Source organism: Echinops telfairi, unplaced genomic scaffold, assembly GCF_000313985.2.
Source record: "Echinops telfairi isolate 266 unplaced genomic scaffold, ASM31398v2 ScPeMD7_7457;HRSCAF=8495, whole genome shotgun sequence".
NCBI lineage: Eukaryota > Metazoa > Chordata > Mammalia > Afrosoricida > Tenrecidae > Echinops > Echinops telfairi.
The window spans coordinates 21807423-21809622 of record NW_022111357.1 but is presented as its reverse complement, the minus strand read 5'-3'; the positions used below and the strand labels follow the sequence as shown (position 1 = coordinate 21809622).

General features: G+C 45.5%; 1 protein-coding gene across 1 annotated transcript in view; it reads right to left on the bottom strand.

The window, feature by feature from the left end:
* The window catches only part of HNRNPR (heterogeneous nuclear ribonucleoprotein R), a 32594-nt gene that overhangs the window by 29517 nt on the left and 877 nt on the right, over positions 1-2200 (bottom strand). The window contains exon 2 of the mRNA XM_013005285.2: positions 1918-2131. Within this exon, the coding sequence (XP_012860739.1) occupies positions 1918-2131 (214 nt within the window). The remainder of the gene's footprint in view (positions 1-1917; positions 2132-2200) is intronic.

Sequence of the window (2200 nt, the reverse complement as noted above, 5' to 3'; positions counted from 1 at the left end):
AGCTCCAAAATATAATGAACTGACAGCTAACTTCTTTCAAATGGTTTCAACAAACACCACCTAATTAGGATAAACTTAGGTTGTATTTCTCTGGTTGGCCCTATCAAAAATAGTGTGTTCAGCCATTAAAGCAACGCTAAATCAAATGAACCAACTCTTTAAAGAGAGAAAATAATAAAACCACCCAAGCCAGTCTCTACACTGCCTCAGAAGACAGGGAAATAAAGGGCATTTGCCTTTGAGGGAATTATAATTTGATGAAAATAGGCAGAATAAAGACAGTTCAACACAAAATGAACATGAAGGTGGATCTCAGGAAAAAGCCTCCTTTTCTTGATGAAACGCAAGATAGCTAGACAGCTATAAAGAAATACAAAGCACTATGACACAAAATCACCACCACTTCCAGTCTGCTTACCGTAACACTGTGCAAAAGCACCAGTGCCATTTTGACTTAACATGATTTCATTTTCAAAGTCCACTGACATTTACTTGAAGTTAATGAAAGAGAAAGATGAAGAGTGCAGAAGGTAATAAGAGTATCCAGAAAGAAAAACATGGGAATAACCATTCTAAAATGAGATGACTTCTCATGATTTCAAAGTGTAAGACTTGTTAGACCATTAATACCTATACTGACACAGACTTTGTAGTTAAACTGAATAGTTATTTCGCAAGTCAAGCCTTAAATTTTGATGAGTAAAAGGGAAAACATTAAAAACTGCACCCTTTCTGATGAAGAAACTTGCTCACTACTGAGGAAGACGAAAAGAATTACTGATTAAAGCAGATGCATCCTAAGTCCAAAATCTTTCAGTGAAAATATAATTGTTTTCCAATGCTTCCCCCCCCCACACTCCCAAATATAGCCATCAGATCATCAAAACTAAAAGTTCTCAATATCACAAGGCGTTTAGTACATCGCACTTTGGCATACTATTAGTCACAGAAAGGAAGCAATTTTTTAACAAAGTCCAATGGACACCTGTTAAGGTGGTATTGTTTTAAAAGTATGTGTAAAACAAACAAAAAAAGCTGTGTATTACGCGCAGGACAGAAATATTTATGACTACTATTTAATTACAAAAGCTCTACAAGTTGATACTGAAATTGGTGGCGTTTTCCAAAAGCTTGTGAATTTGCAACCAAAAACATAGTGTAAGTTAGGTTCCAGAAAAATTAAACCTTTCAGAGCAAGGAACCACCTCTCTCCGAGCCAAATACAAGTGCTCATGTAAAAAAGATTTTGTATCCTATGAGACCTTTTAAACGCTTGTCTCAATTTAAAACAATGCCACACAGCCAAACCATATTTCTGGATGCAGCAAATGAACTAAAGTGCCTGAAGTCAGTGGATCTAAATATTGTTGCAAAAAGGAGGAACTGCAAAGATTTTAAAGGGCTGTAGGGAGATTGGGTCAGTCAGCCCTAGCCAATCCCTACGCTTTTCCTGAACATCCCTGTGCACATGCTTCACGTTAAGAGACCAGCTTTCCAAGAGCCAGCGGAATGGAAACTAACGGTTTACCTCCTGGCTGACAAGTGTCAAGTCCTAGTCCAACGACTAACTCGAGACCATCATAAGCCCTGCCGCTGAGGGACAGCAGAAGTGTGAGAGGGCTGAACCTTGGCTTCCATTTTTTAAGTTTCAGCAACACGTACAAGAAAGAAAAAAAAATGGCCTATCCAATGGAGCGCGCCTCTGACATTCCTAGAATTACGGATCGCAGGCGCCGCGGGCAGCCTAAGTTTTACGGCCCCTAGCAGTCATTTTTTCCTTCAAATCTCGGCTCCCGGCATGCGGATGGGGGAGGGGAGAGGGGCTCCACACACATCGGCCTTTCCGGCTGGGGCTTCTCGCCAAAGTTTTCTCCTGCCTCAGGTAACCTCGGGGTTTGCCTCCCGCCCGCTACCCACCTCACCCCACACCACCAGCCCGGCTGTCCACTCAGCCCGCTCGCGCCGAGGCCGGCCGCCGGAGGCCGGAGCCACACGGCTCCGGGGCGGACAGGCCGGGTGGCCGCGGACGCCTCGGGCCCAGCGCGGGAGACGGCCGCGTGGGGCGGCGGGCGGAGGCGGGAAAAGCGCGGCCGACTCGACAGGCTGTGCAGACCGCGCCCGGCACGCAGGACTGCGGGCCGAGGGTCGGAGGAGGATGAGACAAGTCAAGGAGGCGCCTCAGCGGGCCTAGGCCCACAGC